Source organism: Hoplias malabaricus, chromosome Y, assembly GCF_029633855.1.
Source record: "Hoplias malabaricus isolate fHopMal1 chromosome Y, fHopMal1.hap1, whole genome shotgun sequence".
Taxonomy (NCBI): Eukaryota; Metazoa; Chordata; class Actinopteri; order Characiformes; family Erythrinidae; genus Hoplias; species Hoplias malabaricus.
This window is the reverse complement of record NC_089820.1, coordinates 44207937-44235349: the sequence shown is the minus strand read 5'-3', so window position 1 is coordinate 44235349 and position 27413 is coordinate 44207937. Positions and strand designations below refer to the sequence as shown.

The 27413-nt window shown below is 38.7% G+C and overlaps 1 protein-coding gene across 1 annotated transcript in view; it reads left to right on the top strand.

Annotated features, from left to right (window-relative positions):
• LOC136678440 (low-density lipoprotein receptor-related protein 1B-like) overlaps positions 1–27413 on the top strand; it is a 219109-nt gene that overhangs the window by 179235 nt on the left and 12461 nt on the right. Inside the window, exons 66-85 of the mRNA XM_066656491.1 lie at positions 468–587; positions 3578–3694; positions 6040–6146; positions 7750–7897; positions 8679–8785; positions 10129–10261; positions 14753–14875; positions 15290–15412; positions 15914–16057; positions 16682–16816; positions 18299–18418; positions 18766–19007; positions 19442–19665; positions 20165–20271; positions 21243–21359; positions 23517–23690; positions 23888–24013; positions 24758–24922; positions 25862–26023; positions 26409–26583. Of these exons, the coding sequence (XP_066512588.1) occupies positions 468–587; positions 3578–3694; positions 6040–6146; positions 7750–7897; positions 8679–8785; positions 10129–10261; positions 14753–14875; positions 15290–15412; positions 15914–16057; positions 16682–16816; positions 18299–18418; positions 18766–19007; positions 19442–19665; positions 20165–20271; positions 21243–21359; positions 23517–23690; positions 23888–24013; positions 24758–24922; positions 25862–26023; positions 26409–26583 (2869 nt within the window). The remainder of the gene's footprint in view (positions 1–467; positions 588–3577; positions 3695–6039; positions 6147–7749; positions 7898–8678; positions 8786–10128; positions 10262–14752; positions 14876–15289; positions 15413–15913; positions 16058–16681; positions 16817–18298; positions 18419–18765; positions 19008–19441; positions 19666–20164; positions 20272–21242; positions 21360–23516; positions 23691–23887; positions 24014–24757; positions 24923–25861; positions 26024–26408; positions 26584–27413) is intronic.

Below are 27413 nucleotides of genomic sequence, written 5' to 3'. Positions count from 1 at the left end.
ATCGCTAAAATTGTACAAAACAATGAAATGCATGTATTTCATTAGGTTTTATTTTATTAAAAAAAAACAACAACAACATCAAGAGTGGAATGGAGCCTTTGTTTAACTCTCATTTTCTCTTCAGATAATAATATGGAGTCAAATAATGGTGGTGTCAGTAAGGGCTTTCAATGTAAATCCTATTCCAAGATGACTGCACAGATCAGTTTGTCTGCTGCAGCAACAACTCAAAGGAACAACCGAATGTTGGACAAGAGTAAAAGAGTATAGTTTTATTTCATTTTGATTTGTTTTATTTATTTAATTTTAGCAATAGATTACATTGATTTAATGGGGCTGGTGTTTTCATTCCAATGTAGCTGCGTTTGTGGGATACTACATTTTTTATTAATTCTTTACTTTGTGTGTGTATGTGTGTGTGTGTGTGTGTGTGTGTGTGTGTGTGTGTGTGTCTGTATGTACTCCAGCTGAGAACACATGTTCTCCAACTCAGTTTCAGTGTAAAACAACCAAACATTGTATCTCCAAGCTGTGGGTGTGTGACGAGGATCCAGACTGTGCAGACGGTTCGGATGAGGCTAACTGTGGTGAGAGAATCTCCATAATGTCAAAATATCTCCCCACACAAACACACACACACACACCAAGGAAAAGTGCATATGACCTTAACTACCCCTAGACTGTGCAGACTGTGTGTGTGTGTGTACATGTAGTTGATGCTCCCCTTGTGCGAGTACAGTGTTTTGCTTTTTAAAACAGTTACTGAACTTTTCTTCCCATGATCCTTAGTTGGACAAACACATTGGTCACAGACAATGAATGAACTTTTTTTCAATAATACACTTTCACTTTAATACGCTCTCTCTCTCTTTCTCTTTCTCTCTCTCTCTCTCTCTCTCTCTCTCTCTCTCTCTCTCTCACTGTGTCTCTCTATCCCTCTCTTACTCACACACACACACCCGTGTGATTCTACAATGAAGTTTTAAAGAATTTCTATTTTCATTAGGTTAAATATTGAAAATGAGTGTACATATTTTCGTTGCTAAATTATCATTTAAAATGTTTTGAAAGGGTGACATTGTAACTCCTTCGACAGAATGAGGTACAAACAAGGCAGAGACAGATTTGCTGTGAAAAAGAATGCAGTATTCACCAGTGATTTGAGCCTCATTACTTGTGCATGAGGGATATTCTCTGTGGCACACAAACGATCTCACAAATGACTTTATTATTCTCCACTACATATCGAGCGTTTTACACCAGAATAAATACATAGATTGATACACGGTTTTCCACAGGGTAAGAACCTAATACAAGAGCAGTAATTGAATCACTTTAATAATAGAATCTCTGTCTAAGCATTTTTCCCTATTCACTGTTTTATATTTTATGCATAAATCTAAAAGGCCAAGGATATTACACCACACAAAATACTTCTTATATTCAAATATTTAAGTTTTATCTTTGATCATGTATTAAACAGTGCACATTTTATGTAAACATAATAATACACACTGGATACATTATCAGAAACACATCGCTTGTGGTTTCAGATAGGTAGGTGTTTCCAGTAAAATGGCCAGCAGGAGGAAGTAGAATGGGTGTGTTTCCAATGACGTGGTCAGTGAATGGAAATAGAAGGAGGGTGTTTCTTATAAAGTGGGCACCATGTGGCAGTAGAAGGGGGATGTTTCTAATGAAGTGTCCGGGGACTGGAAGGTTTATTTTTAACAATGTGACCTGTGTAGTAGAAGTTCTGTTAGGGACATTTGCTTTTAATGTTTAAGCCAAGTTTGCCTGTGATGCATTGTCCAAGTGTTGATGGGTAAAAAAAAGGCTACAACTTGGCTGATTTTGTGACTTCATTTTGCTACATATTTCATTTCCACTGCTAAACGTGCTTCCTTTGAAGTGGTATTTCACTGTGTGCTTAGAAATCCAATGAGGCACAAGCTGAAGCATTTTGCATTTAAAGATCATGCCCTGCTTGAGTCAAATGGATATGTCCCATTTTCATTCATTTCTCATGAATTATTCGAACCACGCTGATGTGGTTTTTCTCTGATTCAGACTCTCAGTGTGTCATCTGTTCAGTTAGTTTATGTTTTCCTCAAAATTAGTCTTTGTTTCCTGTTTTCTCAAAGTACGCTTGGAGGTGATTTGACCCCTGGCGGTCTATAAAGCAGATAAACAAGAAAAAACAAAGCTTAAAATACCTCTCCTAGTCCTGTCACAATACGACCTCCCTCCCTGCTGTCATTAAGTCTGAGAATTAGTGCTGTGATTGGGAGTTAATCGTGTTTTTATGTGTTTATCTCCTATGGTGGTGGTTAGATTACGAGGCTGAGAGAATGAGACTAAAGCAGATTGTTGGGTGGGATTAGCACAGTCACTATCGGGACATAATTGGCGCAAAACCCTGAGGGACTGATTACCTCACTGCTGTGATGATGTTTATAAAAGGAATTATATTTTCTGAAGAAAATGCAAAGTAAATGTGCAACCTCGTCAATTCCCAGATACTTGGGTATTGTAAAGTTGGTGCTATGGTATCCCAGGTGGTTGTTAGTGTGACTGTAATATAAGAAGCGGTTGTTAAGGTGTTATTTAGTAGTTTCTGTAATGTCACAAGCAGTTATTAGGGTGTTGTTAGGTGGTTGCTAAGGTGTTTCAATTGGTTAAAACTACAAAGCCCAAACTTCAAGAACTACTAGAATGGCCATAGCAGTCATTTTGACTGTTTTACATTTGCACACTTATATATAATAAATAGAATAATAATAAATCAATGCATTTCTTAATTAGTTAAAATAGCTCATAAAAATGTCAGAAACAATACAGTGTTTTACAGGTTTTGATAATTATTTATTAACAAAATGAAGTGTGTATAACTAGTTCATCAAAATATATGATTACAATATATATACATTTTTTTGTAAACTAAAAGCAACTAATAATATTTAATAATAATAATAATAATAATGATAAATAATTATGTATTCATTATTATTGTTGTTGTTACAGTCTTGGTTGTTCTAGAGTTAATAAATGGTTTCTCTGGTGTCTATGGTGGTTGCTAAGGTGTTCCCAAACTAGGGTTATGTATATTGTTTCAGGTGGTTATCAAGATGTTGAAAGGCAGTTCCTGTGGTACATTAGGTTTTAATGTTGGATAATTTGACGTGGTTATCAAAATCCACTTTGCACTCTAGAGAACACAGTTCTATTACTCTACAGCCTAATGATGAGGGGCTTTGTACTCCACTGGCTGACTCTTGGAAATGTGAATGGTAAGGGGCATGTACAGCTGCTCCAGGTCATCACATTCAATTGTTTGTTAACAAGCTTCAAACAAAACACATTGTGTGTGTGACTGTATTTTAGAAAATTGCTTTGACTCTTGGAGTTCAGGGAATTCACTTTAAGTTTTGTTCCAATATTCAATAAAGCTGCAGCTGACCTTTATGGAATACAGACAGTTAAATATTGAGAAGTGCGAAGTTATTGGTGTTTGGTGAGTTGTGGAATATTAAAGGCCCTCTGTGAAGTTATTGCTGTTTGTTTGTTTGCTGTTCAGATGAGAAGACGTGTGGACCTCATGAGTTCCGCTGCAGGAATAATAACTGCATCCCGGAGCACTGGAGATGTGATGGACAGAGCGACTGTGGAGATCACTCAGACGAGGAGAACTGCAGTGGGTATCATGATCATCATCATCTTCGTTAATATCATACTAATCCAAATTATCGTCATCACCACTATCATTATTTTCAATATTTCTATCCAATTGGTGTGGTACCGAGGCAAAACAAATAGTTATGTTGTCATACAGCTTCTATGTCCTGGATTAGTGGGCTCAATCCCGAATTCTCTGTGTACGTGGCTGAAGTTGAAGTAGTCCGTAAGTTTTTATTCTCTGTTTGAATTACCACCGAAACAATTTTTTTACTCAGGTTTCGGTCTGTGTTTATTTTTTACTCTGGGTTTCAGTGCAGTTAGTGCTCTATCAAATTTAGAATCAGTTCCAACTGCAGCAAGAATAATCAATATCACCCACCAATTGAGCAGGAATAGAGCAATATTCTCATCTTAGTTCATGCTTTTTAAAGTTTTTAGGTCTTTAAAAACCTCCAGAAGTAATTTTCTACCATGAGCAGAGAGAGAAAGCCTAGCATAATAGACCGAGTTTTCATTTGACTCATATATAGCTACTAGGGCTTTGTAAACACTTTAGAATGGTTTTGGCATGCAAACTGACTGAAGAACAGCAAATGGTGAGGGAACATCCTCTGAATTTTATAATAAAAAGTGTGGCTTTTAATAGTAACAAATGTATTGACTTACACCTCAGTATTACCAACATTACTATCACATCAACTTCACTGATATTATCAGCATTACAATCACTGTTATCATCATCATATTCATCACCATCAAATATCTTTATACCATCGAACATCTATATCACTACTTTAATGATTATCAATAATATGATGTCACAATTATGACAATCATATGTCCATATCAGCAGTATAGTCATCAACATAGCATCTACATATTCACTGTTTTACCCATGGACACTAGGATCATCCACATCATCTTTAGCATTATCATAAATACATTTCATCAAATCATCAAAATTGACATCATCATCATTACAGTTGCCTTCATTATCATTGCAATCATCATAATCTTCAAAATCAGCATTATTATCCTTATCATTGTCATCAATATCATTACCATTACTATTGAGCTCTCTGTCATCGTTTTCATTATCCACCTCATCATCAGCTTTATGATCAGTGTTATTTGCATGAATCTAATTTCAGGGTCCTGATCTGGGAGATTATTAAGTATGATTCAGTTTTTATTGTTGTATTTATGAGTTGGTGGTTATAATGTTATTTAGTTGGTGTTATGTTTAATAGCTGCAGCCATGTTGCTACAGTTTCACTGAGTAATCCCTAATATCATTTACTCTGTTTTATTACTGTGTGTGTGTGTGTGTGTGTGTGGGTGTGTGTGTCTATGTGTGTACCAGAAATATATGAAATTGTGGGGACAGAAGTGTGTTTATGAGTCACATAGTGGGGACTCGTCTTCTTTGTTGGGACCAACAGCTAGTGCTCACAATTTAAGTCATTCCATTTTAATGTGAAGACATGTTTTAAGGTTGGGTTACGGTTAGGTTTAAAGTAAAAGTACCTATGGTAAATTTCATCAAATTGAATGGACGTCTATTTAAAGTCCCCACAATTAAAAAATACAATTGTGTGTGTGCGTTTTGTCCGATGGGAGTGTGGTTGTTTACTCTGGTCTGAGCACTGTCCATTTATTTAATGCTTTATTGAGTTTTATGAGGTTTATAATTAAATATTCACACCAACACAAGGCCAAACACTTTCAAAACAAAACACAGTAGCACACACACACATACACACACACACACACACACACACACACACACACACACACACACATACTAATACACCACAGCATTTAATCTCTCCTTATCTTTTTCTGCCCTTTGAATTGAAACTGTGTGTGCATACACTATAGGTTCATTAAATACTAATAGTATTAAATTAGGGAATTCCTTGACTTCCCTTTAAGATCCAACCATTATGGGATTGTAGACATTCAGTTTCTTCTATAACTTTCTTAGAAATTCAAGACATTGATTGGGATACTTTGAAGAAGCTGCACATGAACATGAAGTTAATGATGCTCAAAACCAAAGGTCTCTCCCCTAGGAATTGGGCTTTGGAGTGGTGTATCCTGTAGTGATGGGACTCCATCCAGTTCCTTTGGGAAGGTTGAGAGTGTGAACTAATATTTCTTTACCTCACTAATGGGATCAGGCATGGCCTAATGGTTTGAAGAGTAGGCTTGGGACAGAAAGGTTACCAGTTCGACCACCATTGCAGAAGTGTTTAATATTCTATTTAATATTTTTTTTTTGGCGAAACACCTTTGAGCATATAATGTATAAATAAGTGTCTGTGTGTGTGTGTCTGTGTGTTTGTGTATTATCCTCAGAGCCAGTGACGTGCAGTTGGAAGGACTTTGTTTGCGCAAGCGGAGAGTGTATCTCTGCACGGTTTCGCTGTGATGGAGATTTTGACTGCGCTGACCATTCAGATGAGGTGTGTATGACACTGCAGCTTAACACACTTAATACTAATTCTAACTAGTGTTTGAGTATGTAGTATGTACTGTAGTTTCATGTGTCAAAGTTGAGTATAGTAAAAAATCCACAGTGCACACTTAGAACCAGTTGATATTTGAGTAATGATAACACTGTTGTCAAACAGTGGGGGAAACAGTCCAACGGGAAACAGAAACGGAGAAGCTTCAAGCATCTGGATAAAAATGGCTCTGTCCCAAAAAGTCTTACATATTATAAAACTATTACTGTAGTTTCTATCTAATATAGATGGTTTTATTATCTGAAATAGAGTGCACTACATTATTTTATGTGGAGGGAGATATTTCAGTTGCAGCCTTTGAAGAAAAATATCTGAGAGCGTTGCAGGTGCCACTTGTTATATCAGGGTTCATCATGTTCTGTTAATTTGAAATGAAAGTGTAGTATGTCAACTGTTTATGTACTAGCTTGTCAACTTCACAGTTTTAAAGTTAGCACATAATACTGTATAGTATTACTCTGTAGAAGAGAATTGGGATGCAGCCAAAGCTTCTGACTGGCTGTTTTTGCTTGGATGCTTTTGACTGGATGCATCTGAACATTTTAGGCTGCTTTTGACACTGCCTCTCACCTTTCTAGTTTTTGCTCAGCATAATTTCTTATAACATTCCTTAAGCAAATCTTATTTCTGGGGAGATGATCAGATTGAATATTTTATTGTTTCATTTAGATGACACAAATATTGCTGTCTAAGCTGGAATAAACACTTTTGTACAGGAGAATATTGCAAAAAGACTTGCTTCCTACAGAACATGCTTACAGGCTAATCACCACCAAGAAGCTGATTTATGAAATTATGAAATGTATTAAATTATTTCAACATTACTGAACATTTCTCAATAGCCATCCACCAAAAATTTGCCTGTAAGATTTTGCCTGTTTTCACTTTATTAGTCAAAATCTGCTTCAGCTCTGTTGATCATTCTGTAGAGAACTAGCATCAAATATAATATAAATGTAGCAGAAATATTAACTGTGATTTGTTGACTTTACAATGAAAAATTTTCAAAGTAATGAACATATTTTAATTTTAATTGAGTTTGTCTAAGAAGCTCTAGGTTTATGGCTCTCAATGAAAGATTGAACAGAGAGAAAATACTTTACACTTTTAATTCCAGAACATTTTATAAGAAACCCCTTCCTTCTAATTTCACACACTTGCCACTTTATTTTAAACACTTAAAATATTTGTCCCTCTTGTTTGCCCTCTGTGAGTTGTTCCCATGCTGCAGAACTTTAACTGGAGAACTTCAAAAGACCCCCAGTCTGCCAGTAATACCTGTACAGGTGTGACCATGTAGAAGTTACAGGTTGTGTGAATTCAAAGCTTTTAATTACCAGAGAGTTAACTACTCGAAAATAGCTCTTTAACTCTTTAAAAATAACAGATGCACAATTGTTTTACTCCCAACTGCAATTACACCATAATGAATGAACATTATCTCTCTCTCTTTCTTTCTTTCTCTCGCTCTTTACTCCCTCATATCTCTCTTCTCCTACTGTGTGTGTATGTGTCCCTGTATGCCTGTGTGTGTGTGTAGCGAGGCTGTGAGAGCCGCTGTGCTGAGGGTCAGTATCAGTGTCAGAATCATCTTTGTATCTCAGCAAAATGGCTGTGTGACGGACAGGAGGACTGTAAAAATGGAGAGGACGAGCAACACTGTCAACCAGCTAACACAGCTCTCATAGGTACACAAACTCAAACATACACACACACACACACAGACAGAATTGTGGATCATATATAAAGTGTAGAATACTGTTAAATGCATAAATAGAAGCTTTATCACCCCAACACTGTCAGTACTTGAATAGTGTGTCCGAATGTCTTCTGTTGTGTTATGTTGAAATCTAGAGCTACTGAGTCACTAACTGGTTTGTCTTTGTCCAGATCAATCCAAACAACCCAAAAAGATTTTGCCCATAAATATTTGGGTATTGTATAATTTTTGGAGTGTATTTTTATAGCATGTTGCCACTGCCTCACACCTAAAAGGCCATGGGGACCTTGGGATGCAGCCTTCCCTTGTGTCACTGTCTCTGTGGAGTTCAGTGTGTTCTCATTGAGTCCACCACCCAGCTGCTGGTGCAGCTCCCAAGACCAAGGGATACTGAAGAGTTCTAATGTGTAGTTTATTGACCAGATTGTCTGGCAATTCACAGTGACAACCCCTTGAATACAACTGAAACTGAGAAAAAAAATGAGTTGTGTGAATATAAACAATAGGGTTTAGTTTTGGACACAGCAGGATTTCTGGACAGGGTCGATATGGAGTTTAGTGTTTTGGGTCAAACCCACACACACCAACACCCACAGCTGATCACATGACTGATCATAAGGCTATAACAGCATGTGGTATTCAGATCTGGCTCTGTTTACACAATAGCTCTATGTCAGGAATCATTTTATATTCCCAGCTTAAATTTATTTTTGTGTTGTGTGTATGTGTGTGTGTGTGTGTGTGTGTAGCTGGTCCCTCCTGCAGTGTGAATGAATATGTGTGTGTAGGGGGAGGATGTGTGTCAGCCAATTTGCGCTGCGATGGAAAAAATGACTGCATGGACGGATCTGAAGAGGTACAGAAGTTGCACATTAAACTATCAATAATCAAACAATGTAATACATTTTGATGCAAAACATTCTTGTACTATTTGGTATTTTAAAATACAGTGAAATACAATGCAATACACCTCAGTGTATTTCTCTACAATGCCATACAGTATAATACAGTGTGTTTGTGTGCGCGTGTGTGAAGGGCTGTGAAATTAAAGCTCTTGTCCACTTTAGTGATGACCTCTAACACTGGCCCCCACAGAAATTGCTTTAAACATCCAACACAGGAGATATCAGAAGAGACGTTCTATTTTAATGTCTGTTATATAAGCAGAGGAGTGTGTGTGTGTGTGTGTGTGTGTGTGTGTGTGTATAAGAAGTTTGTGTTTAATTAAGCACAAAAACTCAGGGGAAAAGAGGGCTGTATTAAAGCTCGCACACACACACACACACACACACATACCAGCATACATTCCCATATATGAACTCCCAAAATATTAATAAAGTGAAAGTTTTAAAAAATATTATAAAATGCCTGAAAACCATCATAACCAGATTATTAATGTGAAAAAAATTTGCTTCCAAGAAATGCCTGTTCTTTTATAAACAGAGATTGACTGTGAACAAACATAAAAAACATAATGTTTATTACATGGTTATTTTTTAGGTTGAAAGCACCTTAGATTATTAATAATCGTTTATAGGTAATGCGTGTTCTCCCCGTGTCCGCGCGGGTTTCCTCCGGGTGCTCCGGTTTCCTCCCACAGTCCAAAAACACACGTTGCAGGTGGATTGGCGACTCAAAAGTGTCCGTAGGTGTGAGTGTGTGAGTGAATGTGTGTGTGTCTGTGTTGCCCTGTGAAGGACTGGCGTCCCCTCCAGGGTGTATTCCCGCCTTGCGCCCAATGATTCCAGGTAGGCTCTGGACCCCCCGCGACCCTAAATTGGATAAGCGGTTACAGATAATGGATGGATGGATATAGGTAATGCGTCAGTGACCTGTTTTTTTTTTTTTTTTTCTGTCTTAATACTGAATGTGTCAGATAACTTACATTAAATATCAAGGGAATAAATAAGCTAAGTCCTGAGAATGTGAATTTAGTCATTTCACAAATGAACCACATAATAAACCACATTATCACTAATGTGCAAAAGAGACGTTCTGTCCGTGGTTAAATGTCTAAACATATTAACAATTATGTGATAAAGCTGACAGGCTTAGTGTCAACAGATGGGGAAAACGAAGTAAGGTCAGTATCTGGCTCAAGACGTGGAGTTTAGGAGTTTCACCCTCTGCAGCACACATTGTCATCGTTTAAGGGACACTGGAGAAATACCTGTGATGTTTATGTATGTCTGCGTGCAGGTGGACTGTGTAAGGGAATGTAAACAGGAGGGGTTTTTGTGCCGAAACCGAGCGCACTGTGTTCCCTCTGGATGGCGCTGTGATGGAGTGTACGACTGTCTCGACCAAAGTGACGAGGAAAACTGTGAAAATGGTACATTTACATTTTCATCGAGTATCCAATCATCATTCAGTATAAGTAGTGACGCTTGGGTAAAATAATAATATCAGCAACAAAACGAATCTGTGCACAGAGTGAAAAAATGATTGTATTCTTGAGTCACCTTATTTACCTCCACCCCCCCACCCCTCTCTCTCTCTCTCTTTTTCCTCACATTTTTCCCCTCTTGAAACATTCGTTTTTCAATGTTGTGTGTGGTTACCTCTTCTGGTGTGAACTGGGCTGTAGTCTACATTTGCAATTGTGAAATCTAACATGTATTTAGTGTACTACTTAATTTTAAAGCATTTATTGTGTAATGTATTATTGTAATTCAATATTTAAACATTCTCCCTCTCTTTTGTCATTTTATGGTAACTGCTGCACAGTATTACAAATGCCAACAGTCATTTATTCAAGAAAAATGAACAAAAAATAAGTTTGAAAGTTGCAAGAAAGAAGAATTCATTCATCACTGCATTCCTTATGAGTCCCATTAGGCGAAAAGCGCTGCAAAAGCAGGTGCATCGATTGGTTCTGTTGTTGGGGATAATGTTATATCCAAATGTACGTGTGAGAAGATGGTGCTATCGATGTTAGCATTCATAGGCGTAGCATATTAATATATAATATTTAAGTTCATTTTTAAAATTAAATGATATTTGTCAATTTAATACTATACAGCTGTTACCATAAAATTACAAAAAAGCAGGAGAATGTTACCCAAAAATGCTTAAAAACATAGTCATACACTTAATAGATAAATTAATAAATAAATTAGTACAGGATACTGTTTTATATTTGTGTGTTCAATATGGTCGACATTATTGAGATTTAAGGTTTTGCAGACCTAGAAATATTCACACTTTTGTGAGGGTCCTGTGACCCTAATTCTTGAGAATGTGGAGGTATGTCTGTATGTATACACTGTATATAAGCTAACATATAACTTAGGTTAAAGGTTAAACTGTCTTTGGCCAGCAGGGGGAATTTCTGATTCTTTATCTGACCCATCGTGGACCAAATGTAAAAAATATTGAGGCTCTATGCATAAGCTACAAGCCTAACTTTTAAAATGTTCAATCCAGTGCTTACAATCCAATACCCAACTGGTCAGAGCTGGTATAACATTCTCACCATTAACACAAACTCATGATGTGGATGACCTAAATACACAGACTGTATTTGGTGGTATTTTTATGTTTTTATCTGCTGAATACTATCCTGTGTTCAGCCATTAAAAGAAAAATAATAAATATATTATCATTAGTAACTCAAAAATTAATTGTAACTTTTCTTTTATCTCAAAGAGCATAAAAAAGGGAAAAGAAAAACACATTGGATTTGATGTGAAGGCTCCACAGGGTTAAAAACTGCATCTGGTTTTTTACATACAGACGTTTGTGTGAGGAATCCATCCAGCAGGATCATCAAACAATCTTTCTTCAGAAGATTACAACACACACACACACACACACACACACACACACACTCACACACACACACTCATTCATGCCTATGACGTCTCAGGCATGAGAGTGCTCATTTGCAAAATATTTATGAAAATTGCCCTTGTTTCCCCCTCTCCTCTCTCTCTCTCTCTCTCTCTCTCTCTCTCTCTCTCTCTCTCTCTCTCTCTCTCTCTCTCTCTCTCTCACTCTCTCGCTCTCTCTCTTACACTCTCTCACACACACACTCTCTCTCACACTCACACACACATATGCGTGAGTGCAGTGATTTGTGAAATAGTTGCAAAAATGACAGAGATGAAAGGTTTCCACTCCGTATCACGCTCTCTCCGACATGAAAGCCCTGCTCGGTGTGTTTGGGTGTTTGGTTAAATTGCAGACATTTGTGTCTTTTGTGATGCGGCGCACACCTGCGACTGACTGAGGATCATTTACACCAAACACCAGGAGTCACACGCTGAGGTTTAAACAGATGGTTTGATCTGAAGAGCCATGTAGATCATGACCAGTGAAAGTAAAAAATATTTTCAGTTCAAGAGTATGAGGTTTTGAACCTCCTAAAGTCCTGAGGTGGTCAACAGAACACCATATCATGTACCTATCAGTACAGGAACTGAAGTGTGTATCACTCCACTTTGGCATCACAAAACAAATCACAATCATATTAAACAGATTAGGAACTAAATATAAATTCAGTAAGAAGTAAAATAATAAAATAAAATACTTACTGATGATAGTGTCAAATACTGACAAGATGATAGTGTAGGTACAGGGGTTGGACAATAAAACTGAAACACCTGGTTTTAGACCACAGTAATTTATTAGTATGGTGTAGGGCCTACTTTTGCGGCCAATACAGTGTCAATTCGTCTTGGGAATGACATATACAAGTCCTGCACAGTGGTCAGAGGGATTTTAAGCCATTCTTCTTGCAGGATAGTGGCCAGGTCACTACATGATGCTGGTGGAGGAAAACGTTTCCTGACTCGCTCCTCCAAAACACCCCAAAGTGGCTCAATAATATTTAGATCTGGTGACTGTGCAGGCCATGGGAGATGTTCAACTTCACTTTCATGTTCATCAAACCAATCTTTCACCAGTCTTGCTGTGTGTATTGGTGCATTGTCATCCTGATACACGGCACCGCCTTCTGGACACAATGTTTGAACCATTGGATGCACATGGTCCTCCAGAATAGTTTGGTAGTCCTTGGCAGTGACGGGCCCATCTAGCACAAGTATTGGGCCAAGGGAATGCCATGATATGGCAGCCCAAACCATCACTGATCACCCCCAAGCTTCACTCTAGGCATGCAACAGTCTGGATAGTACGTTTCTTTGGGGCTTCTCCACACTGTAACTCTCCCAGATGTGTGGAAAAACAGTAAAGGTGTACTCATCAGAGAACAATACATGTTTCACATTGTCCACAGCCCAGGATTTGCGCTCCTTGCACAATTGAAACTGACGTTTGGCATTGGCATGAGTGACCGAAGGTGTGGCTATAGCAGCCCGGCTGTGTATATTGACCCTGTGGAGCTCCCGGCGGATTGTTCTGGTGGAAACAGGAGAGTTGAGGTGCACATTTAATTCTGCTGTGATTTGGGCAGCCGTGGTTTTATGTTTTTTGGATACAATCCGGGTTAGCACCCGAACATCCCTCTCAGACAGCTTCCTCTTGCGTCCACAGTTAATCCTATTGGATGTGTTTGGTCCTTGTTGGTGGTATGGTGACATTACCCTGGATACCGTGGCTACTGATACATCACAAAGACTTGCTGTCTTGGTCACAGATGCGCCAGCAAGACATGCACCAACAATTTGTTCTCTTTTGAACGCTGGTATGTCACCCATAATGTTGTGTGCACTGCAATATTTTGAGCAAAACTGTGCTCTTACCCTCTGCTAATTGAACCGTCACACTCTGCTCTCACTGGTGCAATGTGCCATTAATGAAGATTGGCCAACAGGCTGCTCCAATTTAGCCATGAAACCTCCCACACTAAAATGACAGGCGTTTCAGTTTCATTGTCCAACCCCTGTAGTTACTAACTACCCACCTCTGTTTGCAATTTATTCATGCACTCACACCTGTTTCTCAGTCTGATTTGTCCACAAGGGGGCAATACTATTGCTCAAATTTGCACTTCTGCTTAGATACCCAGTTTGTGTGTTTATGTGTGTGTGTGTGTGTGTGAGAGAGAAAGAGAGAGAGAGAGAGAGAGAGAGAGAGAGAGAGATTATGTTCAGTAAGTTTTGTCTGGACTATGATGGAAAATTCAGTTAAGTGTTGCTCAGCTTCCATGAACATTATGTAAATCTATCAGATATTTTTCGTCATTTAACTGTCTCTGTGTATTATTTCAGTCTTTCTCCATCTGGATTTTATTTCCGTGGTGTGTTATTATGAAGCATGTTTCAGCTCAGCCTGGAGCCCTGTTCAATTATATTCGCGTCACTCTTCTCTTATTAATGTCCATTTGCATTGGACACCTGCCATAACACACTATCAACACTCTCTCTCTCCAAAAAAAAAAACTATAACATTTTAGATCATTTAGAACATTTTTAATCTGAACTTTTATGTTGACACTGAATAGAAATTACAGTTCTAAGACATTAATAACACATTTATTCAGAACATCGATCAGTTATTCAGTTAAAGCGGGAGAATATTTTTCATATATATAGTTTGTTGTTTTACAATTACACACTGTAGTCCATCTGTTGCTCTGCATTCTATGTTACCCCCTTTTGGCTTGTTCTTCAATGATTAGGACGATGCAGGACCAGCATAGGGCAGGTATGATTTGGGTGTTGTATTATTCTCAGCGCTGAAGTGACACTGACGTGGTGGTTTATAAATGTGTAGTCCGCTGATATGAAACACACATGCTTTTTTGGGTCATTATATAAATGTAAAGTCTGAGAATGGTCAGTGGAGTTGAGATAATGGACAATGAGTGTAGAAAAGAAAATAATGTTGCTGATTTGTGTGTGTGTTTGTCTCTCTACAGGTGCTGTTACCTGCCGTTCTGATGAGTTCGTGTGTAATAACACACTGTGTAAGCTGCTGATTTTTCTGTGTGATGGAGAGGATGACTGCGGTGACAACTCTGACGAAGATCCAGAGATGTGTGGTATGTTAAAACTACATGAGCCAGAGAGGAATAAAGCCCCTCAGCGTAGTGCGGATGAACGGTGGAACTGTGTTCTCTGGTGTGATGGAGCTCAGTTCAATACCTGTGGGTTGAGTTGATGTGGTGTTTGTTATTCAGAACTAATTATCAACATCACTACCTGGCTTCACTAAAGATTATGTGGCTGAGTGCCACCAAATCTTCACTGAAGTGTTCCAGAATGTAGTGAAAAAAAATCCTCCCCAGAGAGAAATGACAATTACCGCAGTGAAGAGGAACAAACTCCTGATTAATATCCTTAATTTCAAGAGGAATGTTGGAAGAGCAGGTGCTTACAAACATATGGCTCTATAATATAACAGCTATTTGGCTAATCAACAGTGTGTGTGTGTGTGTGTGTGTGTGTGTGTGTAGTAAAGTTGCCGTGTCCCCCGGGCAGACTGTTTCGCTGCAGGAACAACAGAGTGTGTGTTCGGACAGAACAGGTGTGTAACGGAGCAAACGACTGCGGAGATAACTCTGATGAGGGGGAGTGTGGTGAGAACACAGACACACACACACAAACACACACACACACCACACACACACACACACACTCACACACTTTCAACATATTGTCACTGTCCAATTAAAAGTGTGTCTCCCAAAAAGTATCTCGACCGGAGAAAAAAAACCTTATTAACTTTCAATGAAATTCAATTTAAAAAGATTTTATTCCTAGTAATTTTGGAGCATTTTTATTGGCCCATTTATCATGAAATGTTCGCACAATGTGAAGGACAGCTGTGGTGTTTAAATGATGTTGCAATCTAAAAATCCACAAAAATGGAGATACGTTTTAATTGGACAGTGACTATATATTCATCATTCCCACTACTAGATTTGTGTGTATACTTCAGATCTCTCTCTCCCAGCAAAATCTCTCTCTCTCCCATCTAAATATCTCTCTCCTCTCTCTCTCTCTCTCTCTCTCTCTCTCTCTCTCTCTCTCTCTCTCTCTCTCTCTCTCTCTCTCTCTCTCTCTCTCTCTCTCTCTAGGTGAGGTTAGTAATGTAAGTGTGAGAGTCTGTGGTAAAGCAGAGTTCCCCTGCTCTAACGGACGCTGTATTTCTGCTGAGCTTCAGTGTGATCTGTTTGATGATTGTGGAGATGGAGGCTCTGATGAACGAGACTGCAAACAGTGTGAGTGTTCACCATAAAATAAAAAATAATAAGTCAGTGTCTTCATATTAAAAAAGTGATGAGTTGAAGCTCAAAATATTCATGTCCTAGTCATTTTTTTTGCCCTTGAATCCAGTCAAGTCATTTAACATTCTAAACAGGTTTATATCATAAATTATCTTTTTGTAGATAATGGAAATGCACATTATACCTCAAATCCATAATGCCCATCCAGTTAGATTATGATATAGTACAATGATAATTATCTTACTTAATGCTATATAAAGGTGTGTGACATGTTTTAACATGTGCTCTATTTCCTTGGTGCACTTTTATTGCGGGGTCCTGCATTCCCAGTTCCCATCCTGTATACCAACAATTGTATATTCCCAGGGTTCAGAGGAATAAGCCACTGTATGGAATGTAGGGCCCTGGGAATATAAGTGCCCATTGGAGCTTCTGAGCACGTCTAAAAACTTTTAAGCTAAAACACAACAACTAAAATCCATTCTCTAAGTGTCAAGCTCCATTTCCTCACAATAGCTTTCACTAAAGCTTGTCCATATTCAGCTGAAAAAGCAGAGCTTTTAGCGGGAGTGGTGATATCAGTGTGTGTGTGTGTGTGTGTGTGTGTGTGTGTTTTAGTTCCTGTGGAAGGTGACTGCAGAGCACAAACACACATGTGTGGCGATGATGCTTTCTGTAAACATACACTCACACACTCTGTGTGTGAGTGCAACAGTGGGTTCAGGAGGGATCAACACACCAAAACGTGTGAAGGTAAAGACAGAGAGAAAACAATTCTTGTATCTTTTTTTTCTGTTATTGGAACATATCAGATATCTTATGCATTATGCACTGAGTGTATTTTCCTAGAACTAACCAATAGAGATTCTATAAAATTATTTGAAATATTATATTTCAACATACCGCGACCCTGAAGCGGTTACAGATAATGAATGAATGAATATTTCAACATTTTCTTAAATTGGAAGGGGGTTTTTCCTTCCACTAAAAAGTTTTGGAGATTAAAAACTTCTTGACCAACAGTGGCAATGAAGAGTACAGAGTAAGTCAAAAATCTCAAGACACCCTTTTATTTTAGAAACAATAGGCAAAATGACATATCTGAATACCCCAGAAAATAATGGGAGATGCGGGCTATCTTTTAGGCTATGTCCAGTACATGGTCACCATCTTGAAAGCAGCCATGTTGTACCAAAGGACAGTTGTTCCAAAGACAGCCCCCCTCACCCATTACTTGCTGGGGTACATAAAATCATGCAATGAAGATTAAGCAAAACTAATATTCTCTGCGAAAAATTTTGCCACTATGATTGCCATTTTGTTTTGCCTCTTAAACAATATGCAACATTAGAATGAATATGAATACATGTAGCCTCAGAAGAAAGATATATTGTCTAGATATGTTGCCCCCCCCCCCACAATCCCCGCCCCCATTTAACGGGAGAGGGTGAAATGTCATACATTTTGATCTATTAAAGGCAACGTTCTTGATTGTAATCAAGAGAATCAGAAGATGTTTTCCACTCTGTTTGCATGCTCGAAACTGGTCCAATGTTTTTATGAAACCCCAGTGTCTGTAAATGGGTAAAAACAAAAGAAAACAAAAATTGGTAAAAACAAACTGTCTCAGTCTGGTACGCTAGGCATTCTCTCTCAGTCTCTGCTCATGGCGTAAATTGAAAAGCATAAGGGAAATGAGGATATTGCACTATTTCTGCGGTTCACCACAATCGTAGACAATTTCTTTAATACCATAGATATTTATTGATATATACAGTATAATTTATATTTTTGTCAGAGAAAGTTGTGTTTAACTACAGTCTGCAGCTTATCAATGGCTCTCTTCTCTACCTCCACATTTTGTTTTTATTTCTCTCTCACATCTAAATCTCTCAAATCTCTCTACTATATTGCACACTTATTTCAATGTACCTTTCTATAATTTATATCTTCCTATCAGCCATAAATTCAAACAGATGGCCCAAATACATATATTTCTTTAATTTGAGAGCCAATAAGTGATGTAAAATCTGGCTCACACAAGACAAAGCTACTTACTATGTTTATCTAACTAACACAGAATCAAGATTTTAACTCCAGTTTATTACAGTAAAGCTGTAAATCAGTTAGCTGCCAGTTTGTAGGGAAGTTTGAATTTATCACCATCACCATCTCTCTCTCTCTCTCTCTCTCTCTCTCTCTCTCTCTCTCTCTCTCTCTCTCTCTCTCTCTCAGAGGTGAATGAGTGTCTGATGTTTGGTGTATGTTCTCAGTACTGTGCCAACACTAAAGGATCGTATAAATGCACCTGTGACAAGAATTTTAAAGAGATCAATGGTGAATGCATAACTAAAGGTAACAGAGCAACACATTCTGTAAATTATGTATAAAGAAGTATATAAACTGCTAATTCTGTTTCATTGGCTCAACACACTTAGAGGAGAATGCTAACAAATTAAACACCATGTTAATTGTCATGTCTTAAAGTGTTACTTGCATGACGCTGGCCAATGTGAGTGTTTGTCCGTTTATGTAAATTAGGAGTATTGTTGTCCTCTAAGCATGCTGACATTCAGTGAAATAATTTCAATGTAATAGAGTAGATTCCTATTCCATAACTAAAAATTGTGAAGACTTATCACTGAGGGTTCCATTCCAGGTAGAGTTGAATCATTCCTAAGATTATTATTCTTTTTTTCCAGGTCCTGAGGATCAGGTGCTGTATGTTGCAAATGATACGGAGATACACAGCTTTGTTTATCCGTTTAATCAGAGCCACGGACATGCCCAGCTGGCCCGGCTGTCTGATAACGCACGCATTGTGGGGATGGACGCCCATTTTCACCTGCACAAATTCATTTGGGCGACACAGTTCAACCCTGGGGGGATTTTCTACAGACAACTGGGGGACAGGACCCCTATCCGAGGGGCCAGTGGCAACATTGTGAGTCAAAATACCCAGAGAAACACACGCAGAAATATCTAGACAACAGTGGCCTTGTGGTCAAAACTGTCCAATGATAAATGGCAAAAGAGGCACCTGATAAACTGCAGCTACTGTAATTATATACATATAATGATGGTGTTTCTAATGAAATGGCCAATAAATATGTGTACAAGGTGAGTGTTAGATTCTCTGTGCATGAAGTGAAGTGTGTTATTGTTAGATTAATGAGATTCGTCGCTGTTGAATGATTATGAGCAGGTGTTAAAGCTTAACATCTTCAAACAGTCTGACTACATCACACACACACGAACACACACAGACGTAGACAAACTTCACAGAGATACTGCCTTAAATCTGAGCTTCAGAAAGATTACAGTGAACAGACTGCAGCTACATTCTCTCTCTCCCCCTCTCACTCGTTCTCTGTGCAGTGTCCAGATTTCCGAAGGCCAAGAGACATTGGTGTAGACTGGGTGACCGGTGCTGTTTACTGGACAGATCACTCGAGGATGCACTGGTTCAGTGTTTACAGCACACACTGGAGACGTCTACGCTACTCCATTAACGTTGGACAGCTAAGTGGATCCAACTGCACTCGTCTCATCACCGACCTGCAGGGGGAGCCCTTTGCCATCACAGTCAATCCTGTCCGAGGGTACACTAACAACACTACTGCTAAGATTAAGAAAGAAAGATAACTTTAGTTATAATGTTTCATTTCTAATCTTTCAGAATCACTTCAGAATGACTATGATCTGTTCTTATTTTTTACACTAAATGGCTTAATCATATGTTCTACTTTTCTGGAAAGGCTTAATACTAGGTGTCTGTGAAGAGTTGATGGCATCACACCACATAACCATTACTAAAGTTTGGCACTGCTGTTGGGTGATTAGCTCTAGATCACAAACACCACTCTAAATCATCTTAAAGGTATTGGATTAGGATTAGGGCTCGAGATTTAAGACCCCAGAGAACACAGATCCTCAGGCTGTAAGATCACAGACACTTCACCTTGAGCCTGGAGACATTAGGTTCATGTGCAGCTGCAGAAATAAGTCAAAAACTATATATGAATTATTTAGTAATGTTTGTTGATTGTAAAGGTGATTATTTACTGAGTATTACAGTGTGATATGAACATTTGTGTTTAGCATGATGTACTGGACAGTGATTGGTGATCACTCCCACATCGAGGAATCTGCGATGGATGGTTCTTTGCGTCGTGTTCTGCTGGAGAAAAACCTAAGAAGACCCACAGGTCTTAATCTCTTTACTTCTTATCTTTCCTGTCTTTCTGAATGTTCCATTATGTTGGCATACAATTTCTGGTGGTAAATGTGGTCCCATTTTAAAGGATTTCCATCTCAGTTCATTCAGAACATATATACATCTAAGCTGTAAAAACAGCTTTAAACAGTTTTTGTAATGTCACAAAAACTAAATTTTATATATATATATTCGAAAATACAGCCCACATTAGCCAAGCAGTTTGGCCCTGCCCACTGATGCTGAAGTTATAAAGAATGATTCAGCCCAAAATACTTTGTGAAGCACAACACAGATGAGCCAATCAGAATAGACCTCAGTTACATGCAACTGTGGAATGTCTCCAACACTTAGGTTATTTCTTGGGTTTTTTATGTTGAACTTTGTAAAGCTCTATCTGAGACCCATTTCACTCTGGTGTATGAAAGTTTTACTGTTTTTACTGGTACTTTTAATTGCTATTTTATTTATTAGTTTTCTGTTTTTTTCCATGTCATTGACACTGTTTCGCTTCTATTGTTATTTACTGGTTTACTTGAATGTTTCTGTTGTTAATTTGTTTGAAAGATGTTGCACTCACAAGGCTCACTCAACTCAAGACTCACCACCTCTCCTTTAGCAACTTTGCCACAGAAAAAAATCTCTGCTGTGTTTTTAAAAATCATAACACTAAGCTCACAAAGTCCTCTCCTCTGGTTTCTTCACTTAATGCTATGGAAATCACTCCCAGAACACATGTTGACCGGATTGGTTGCTTTGGTGTATGATGTCAGAAACACTGGCAGTCAGAATTTGTCAGTGTGAGATTGTCTTTAATTCTTTTCTTTTATGAACCTGTGAACAACGTCCTGCTATTTTAAAGGAACACTACGTAATATTTTACCTAAAAATTACAGCTTCTGAATCCTTGTCATGCTTCAGTGACCTGTAATGTATGTGGTGTGTGTGTATGTGTGTGTGCAGGTTTGGCTATTGATTATTATGGGGAGCGGCTGTACTGGGCTGATTCGGAACTCTCTGTGATCGGCAGCGTTAGATTGGATGGATCTGATGCTCAGCTGGCCGTGACTTCTCAGCACGGTGAGAAACCTTCACTCAGCTTTCACCAGCTTCGGTTCTAATAATTCAGGAGAACCCAGCTTCCAGACCTATATCAGAGAGTAAACATAGTGATAGGTGTTTCTAATAAAGTGACCCGTGAGTAGAAGTAGCAGGGGTATTTCTAATAAATTGGCCAATTAGTGGAAGTAGAAGGGAGATGTTTCTAATAAATTGGCGAGTAGGTGGAAGTAGAAGGGGTATTTTTAATAAAGTGGCCAGAGGGTAGAAGTAGGGCAGTGATTCTAATAAAATGGCCAGTGAATGGATGTAAAGGCGTGTTTCTAATATATTGGCAAGTAGATTAGTAGTAGCAGGGGCTGATTCTAATAGTGGCATGGGAGTGGCAGTGGAAGGGGGTGTTTCTAATAAATTGGCCAGTGAGTGGAAGTAGAAGTGGTATGTTTGCAATAAAGTGCCCAAGTTTGGTATTCTGATAAGGATATTATGGATATATGTTTTTTTAATAACCTAATCTTATTTAGACAAAGTGTCGAAAATGTCAAACACACATTTAGGAATTCACATCCAGCGTGTTTTATGAAAACCCTCCCCCTGCTAAGCAGCTGGCTTTATTCCTGTCCACGTATTTTTGGTTGGCGCTTAGCTGGCCTGGCAAAGTGGGTTCTGTCATGTGTCTCAGAGGGAGAAAAAAGCAATAAAAAATACCCAGATTTACCTTGTTTTATTTAATATTATTTTTTGAGAGAATCCTTTATGCTTTATTTTTTTTGTGAAAGAGACTCATGAAAGCATCAAGCTGGCTCAGTGTCTGACTCAAATGTAATTCAGAGAATTACACAGAAATAAAGGGAGAGAGAGGGAGAGTGTGAGTTAAAGAGAGAGAAAGGGAGAGAGAAAAGAAACAATTCCTATTTAAAAAGTTAGAGATAAAAATATTTCAAAATCAAAAGTGTCCGTAGGTGTGATTGTGTGTGCGAATGTGTGTGTGTGTGTGTTTTGTTGCCCTGTGAAGAACTAGCCCCCCCTCCAGGGTGTATTCCCGCCTTGCGCCCAATGATTCCAGATAGACTCTGGACCCACCGCGACCCTGAACTGGATAAGCGGTTACAGACAATGAATGAATGAATTAATGAATGAATGAATATTTAAATTTGAAGGGTCAGCTAAATATCACTTTATGAAAAGTGGAAAATTTAATGAACATTTGCAGTTGTCAGTCTTGTAAAATGAAGGGTTTTAATCAGAAGTCCATTTGGGCTGCATTGACAGTCTCAACTCACTCTGGGAAGGTTTTAAACTAGGTGCCAGGATATTTGAGCTAAAGGGCGATTCTGGGGAGGTGTTGTTCTCCCTGGTTTGTTTTCATTTAGAAGCTCTGTGTCTTTTAAGATGGAACATTATGTTTGAGGAATAAACGACTTGTTTGCATATGTCTGAAATTGAAATTTTATATTTTTATTCACTGTTTGAATTACCACAGAAACTCATTTGTTTCTCACATTGCTTAGTTTTGTAGCACTTATGATCTGGGTCTGCTTTACAATTAGATGCCCCCCTTAATATGGACTCAATATGGAGTAGGAATAGAGTAATATGCTAATCTGGTTCATGCTTTTCAAAGGTTGCAGGTCTCTCCGTTTTCTAAAAAGCTCCAGATGCCTTTTCTCTGTTGTGAGTAGACAGAGAGAAACCTTGGCAAACCAGACAAGAGCCACCTAGGCATCTACTGACACTGGGGTTCATAAACAAACTAATCCGGTTTCTAGCATTGCAGACAGACTGGAGAGCAGCAAAATGTGAAGAAACATCGTCAAAATTCTATAAAAAGCCCTTTTTTTAAATTAAAATAGTGACTGTTGCCCTTATGTCAGATAAACATTAATGAGGCCTAGTACTGATGCTGGATCATTAGTTTTGGCTCACAAACACTCTTCCATCTCATCCCAAAATTATTGGACGAAGCTCTGTCAATCCAGAGATCACAATCCAGGTATTGGGAAAGGTGACTTTAGGCTCATGTGCTGTGCTCCATATTTAAATATGTTTAATCAACATCATAATAAGAGCTGTCCCCAAATGTTGGATCTACAGTGTCAGCCATCGGTAGAAGACCAGGAAGATAAAGCTGGACTGTGTTACCGAAACAAACTTTATTCCTATTTAATATTTCTGCAGGTATTTCCCAGCCCTTCCGTATCGATGTGTTTGAGGATTATGTCTATGGAACGGATTTGAGACACGAGGTATTCCGGGTTCATAAGTATGGTCGACAGCCAGCGGAGAAGCTTCGTCTGAGTGTGGAGCGAACATCCAGCATTCTGGTGTTCCACCGATATAAACAACAAGAGGGTGAGGAAACACCTAGATCATGTGCATCTTTGTTTTGTCAAACAGTTAATATCTAATTTAAATGTAATATTTACCTCATGCAAACACATTCAAATCACATTTACAAGCTTGTTTACTAATAATGCTTTTATTTATTATGGCGATATTGATGGCTCTCTCTCTCTTTCTCCCTCTCTCTGTCTCTCTCACCCTCTCAGTGTTGAACCCCTGTCTGAGCATGGGTTGTGATTTTCTGTGCTTGTTGAATCCTGACGGGGCGCGATGTGTGTGTCCTGAGGGAAAGTCTCTGATCAACAGAACCTGCAAAGATGCCAGTGTCTCCGGTAACACACTTAAAACACACTAAAATCCATAACTAAAACAAATGCACAAATTAAATGTACATGAATAATGATTAGGATATTACTACGCTGGGGATAAGTAAGAGTGGTGTTTATGATCCAGAACTATTCGTGCCATCATATGCTGACAGCAGGGTTCCAACATGTAGTTTCAAGCCTTCCCAGAAGAGCGGTGCCTGTTACTACATTAAAGAGGAACAAACTCAGGATTAATACCTTTCATGTGAGAAGAAATGTTGGATGAGCAGGTGTCCGCACACTTTGCTTTGAGGATTTAGTGGCATTCAGCCACGAGAAGATTAGCGAGGTCAGGTGCTTGATGATTAGTTCTGGATCACGAACACCACTCCAGCTCATTCCTAAATTATATGAACTCTATACAACATAGCTTTACCAGTCCACACTTCAATCCAGGTGTGTTTAAAGCACTCTGGTGGTATTTAGCACTGAGCATGGGTGTTAGGTATCCACTCCAGAGCATCCCATTTCATTTCATGTTTGTAATTACAAGTGATAAACATCTTTGATTAATGGATGGATGTTAAACGAGCTGAATCCACAAAGGGGTGGCTAGGAATTTTGGAGTTCGTATTTAGGGTTTCACACCCCCTCAGACTTATATGAAGACAGAAAACAAGGACAAATGCAATATCTAGGAAATACAGGAAATGCACTGTTACAGTTGACCAGGTCCTTTGTAAACACATTTCTGTGTGTGTGTTTCAGCTGACCTGTGTCGACCGCTGTGTGAGAACGGTGGGAGGTGTGTGTTAAATGAGAAAGGACAAGCCCGTTGCCTCTGCTGGCCGAATTATTCTGGACAGCAGTGTGAGATCAGCCACTGCAAACAGCACTGTCTCAATGGGGGAACCTGCACCTCATCACCACTGGGTAAGCATTAAACACCGTGGACACTTTATTAGAAACATCCCACTTCTGATTCCAGAAAGAGAGTGTCTGAGCTGAAAAAAGATTGCAAGGGGGATAATGGAGACAGAATAAGAAGAACAGACAAATTGATGGAAAGAAACGGAAGGAAATGGTTACAAGACAAATACAGAGAGGCACAGTGATTGATCAGGAAGGACAAAGAGAGTGTAGAGGAGAAGGGGATAGAGAGTAATTAGTGTGCGATATCTACTGCAAGTGAGTCTTTCTTTCTGTCTCTCACTCTCTCTCTCTCTCTCTCTCTCTCTCTGTGTGTGTGTGTGTGTGCGTGAGTGAGAGAGAGAGAAAGAGATAGAGAGGACAAGATGACACTTAGGGCAGGCGAGAGATCTGTCAGCGGGTCATTATTCCTGCTGTGAGCGTGTATGTGTGTGTGTGTGTGGGTGGGTGTGTGTGTGTGTGGTAAAATATCAGACACCAGTCTGGAAGCAAAGGTTTTATTAAAGCTGCAGTTTTTACAACAGCTAAAAACCCTGCTGTATTTCACTGTAAAGATCCACTTGTCTGTAATATCTGTACCCTACTGTAGAGAGAGAGAGAGGTAGGTAGGTAGAAGCTTTAAAAGTGCACTTGTCTAAAAGTGCACTTGTCAGGCAGGACAAGTGTGTCTATATTTACAGTATGTACTAAGGCTTCCACTCACTGGTCATTTTATTAGAAACATCCCCTTCTACTTCCACTCACTGGCTACTTCACTAGAAATATGTCCCTTCTACCTCCGGTCAGAAACCGCTTTTTACTTCCACTTTGGCCACTTTGTCAGAAACACCCATATTCTACTTCTTGTGTGATATATTCTTAGTCCTGTGTGAGAAACAAAGGAGACACTGAAACATTATTGATGAGTTGTATCTAAAATTATATCTCTCTCTGTGTGTGTAGGGAGGCCTGTGTGTAGGTGTTCTCTAGGTTATTCTGGTTCTATGTGTGAGAAGCGAGTGTGCGATGGGTTCTGTTTAAATGGAGGAACCTGTGATGTTTCTCTTGGCAACCAGCCCTTCTGCATCTGTCCATCAGAGTACACTGGAGAACGCTGTAAACACCGTGAGTAAATTGAAATTGATGGCGCAAATGCATATATTACTTTAATTTGAGAGCCAATAAGTGATGTATAATCTGGCTCATACAAGACAAAGCTACGTACCATGTTTATCTAACTAACACAAAATGAAGACTTTAACTCCAGTCCATTACAGTGAAGATCAGTCAGCTGCCAGTTTGTATGGAAATGTAAGCAGTTTGTATTTGTCACTATTTCTGTGTACTCTCTGTCTCTCTCTATCTCTCTCTCTCATGTTTTCTGATGAAATGCATTGTTTCTGTGTTTGTATGCAGATGTGTGTGATCATTTCTCTGTGAACCTGAGGTTGTCTACCCTCTCTCTCTGTCTCTGATATTTTACTGCTTTCTTGCTTGTGTTTGTGTACAGATGTGTGTGATCACTTTTGTGTGAACTCGAGGGTATGTACCCTGTCTGGGGGTGGTTCTGTGGAGTGTGTCTGTCCGGTTCGGTATGAGGGTCCAAGATGTGAGTTGGACCGCTGTGTTCACTGCAGAGGAGCACCGTGTATCATTGATAATAACACAGCTGATGTCTACTGCAAGTGAGTCTGTGTGTGTGTGTGTGTGTGTGTGTGTGTGTGTGTGTGTGAGTGTGTGTGTGTGTGTGTGCCTGCCTTCTGGAAGTCAGTCTCAGTGTGTATGTTTCAGGGTTGAACAAAATTCAGAATTGCATTGAGATTGACCCCTAAATTCCAATTCAATTCTTGAATTTGAATTTGAATTGAGATTGCAAACAGAAAGCGAAATTTGAACTGCAGGAATTAAATTTAAAGAAAGTAAAGATACATAAAAACAAGGAAGCTTTACAGTATATATTACATATGATTACAGCATGAATTTCATACATATATTATTGTATGGACTTTATGTACACAATACTATAGTAAATAGGCATTTTACCACTTATTAACATTAATACATACTCTATAAAACAGATCATTAAAATTGCAATAACATTCAAACTGTGGAAAATGATAGGACAGCACTTCATTTCCCAGAATACCTTGCTTTATTAAAGTCTTCAAAACCATTTCCCAAACCTAGCTGTACTTTCATGTAAATATCTGGCTATGCCTGCTTCCTCTTTAGTGTTGTGGGCAAGAAATTGAGACCAGAACGATGTTGCCTCAATGACAAAACATTTGAAGAACTGTTGACCACTAGATGCAACAATGTTACCCTGTAAAGTACTTTAATAAATGATAATTGCTTTTACCAAAACATTGTTTCATTGTATTACTTTGAAATTAAGATATTGCTAGTTACTCGACATTAAGGGAATGTATGCTTAATGTTAGTGTCTGTACTTTCATTTGGATGAAAAATGTATGATAAAAGTATCACATTCTCACTGATATGTGATAAGAATGAA